The sequence below is a fragment of the Rhincodon typus genome, chromosome 47 (genome assembly GCF_021869965.1).
Source record: "Rhincodon typus isolate 14 chromosome 47, sRhiTyp1.1, whole genome shotgun sequence".
NCBI lineage: Eukaryota > Metazoa > Chordata > Chondrichthyes > Orectolobiformes > Rhincodontidae > Rhincodon > Rhincodon typus.
This window is the reverse complement of record NC_063378.1, coordinates 1,621,046-1,622,388: the sequence shown is the minus strand read 5'-3', so window position 1 is coordinate 1,622,388 and position 1,343 is coordinate 1,621,046. Positions and strand designations below refer to the sequence as shown.

At 52.3% G+C, this 1,343-nt stretch overlaps 1 protein-coding gene across 1 annotated transcript in view; it reads right to left on the bottom strand.

The window, feature by feature from the left end:
• The window catches only part of LOC125487922 (glutamate receptor ionotropic, kainate 5-like), a 14,837-nt gene that overhangs the window by 8,163 nt on the left and 5,331 nt on the right, over positions 1 to 1,343 (bottom strand). The window contains exon 5 of the mRNA XM_048620567.1: positions 890 to 1,042. Within this exon, the coding sequence (XP_048476524.1) occupies positions 890 to 1,042 (153 nt within the window). The remainder of the gene's footprint in view (positions 1 to 889; positions 1,043 to 1,343) is intronic.

The window sequence follows — 1,343 nt, the reverse complement described above, 5'->3', positions numbered from 1 at the left end:
AACACAATATCACGCGAGGGGGAACACAATCTCACCGTGAGGGGCAACACAATATCACTGCAAGGGGGAACACAATCTCATCGTGAGAGGGAACACAATCTCACCGCGAGGGGGAACACAATCTTTTCCTATGAGGAGTTTAACTGAGCACATCCAGAGTGAGGTACAAGCCAGGTGCTGGAGGAACTGGTATGTAGATGAAATAAATGCCTCTGATGTTGTCTACTTGGCCGGTGAGGCTTTTCATAAAGACCCACATGGGAGGCCAACAGTGACAGTGAAAGCCTGTGGGATCCAAGGAAATTTGGCTCATTGCTAACCGCCACTCGGCCATTTGTGGATCCAGAGGGAGATGGTGGATCCACGGGGAAATGGTAAAGAGGTGTTATTCCGAATGGAGGCCTGTGTCCAGTGGGACAGGGGTCAGTGTTGGGACCCTTGTGGTTTATATAAACAATTGGGATAGAATGTGGGAGAGTTGATCAGTAAGTGCTCAGATGGTAATAAAATAATTGTTGAGGTGGCACTTATTGAGGAGGGTAGCCTTGGACTACGGGAGGACATAGGAAGACAGGTCAGATGTGCTGATCATAGGGAAATGGGTTTCATTCCTGGTAAATATGAGGTGATACATGATGATTGGAGACTGGGAAGAACCAGGGATCGGAGGGATTTTGGATCACACGCTCACAGGGGGATTACCAACTCACTGGAAGATCTCAATCTCCTGATGGGGATCATAAGCCGAGCAGGAAGATCTCCATCTCATTGACATGATCACAGTCACACTGGAGGCACAGCAAAGGGGTCGGTCACTCAGTCAGTCACCCTGGGGATTTCTCAGTTAGCGGTGCGGGTATGTACAGCTGTGGGCACTGCCCATACTCACCGTGCGCAGGTAGTTCATCAGGCTGGTGCCGTGCTGCCAGATCTGGGAGGTGGTACATGCCAGTGGTCTCAGACCAATCTCCTGGCTGCGGTTCAGCTCACGCACAGCGTTCACCACAACATGAACAGCATCGAACATCAGAGCAGAGGGAAGCTGTAAACACAGAGAGAGAGAGAGAGAGAGACACTGTCAGAGTGAGGGCTGGGGAGGGAGAGGGGGCAGTGGGCACTGCGATAGGGGGAGATACAGAGCCTAACAACTAGGGGAGAGACAGAGTCTAGCGACTGGGGGAGAGACAGAGACTAGCGACTGGGGGAGAGACAGAGTCTAGCGACTAGGGGAGAGACAGAGCCTAGCGACTGGGGGAGATACGGAGCCTAGCGCCTGGGGGAGAGACAGAGTCTAGCGACTAGGGGAGAGATAGAGTCTAGTGACTGGGGGAGAGACAGAGTCT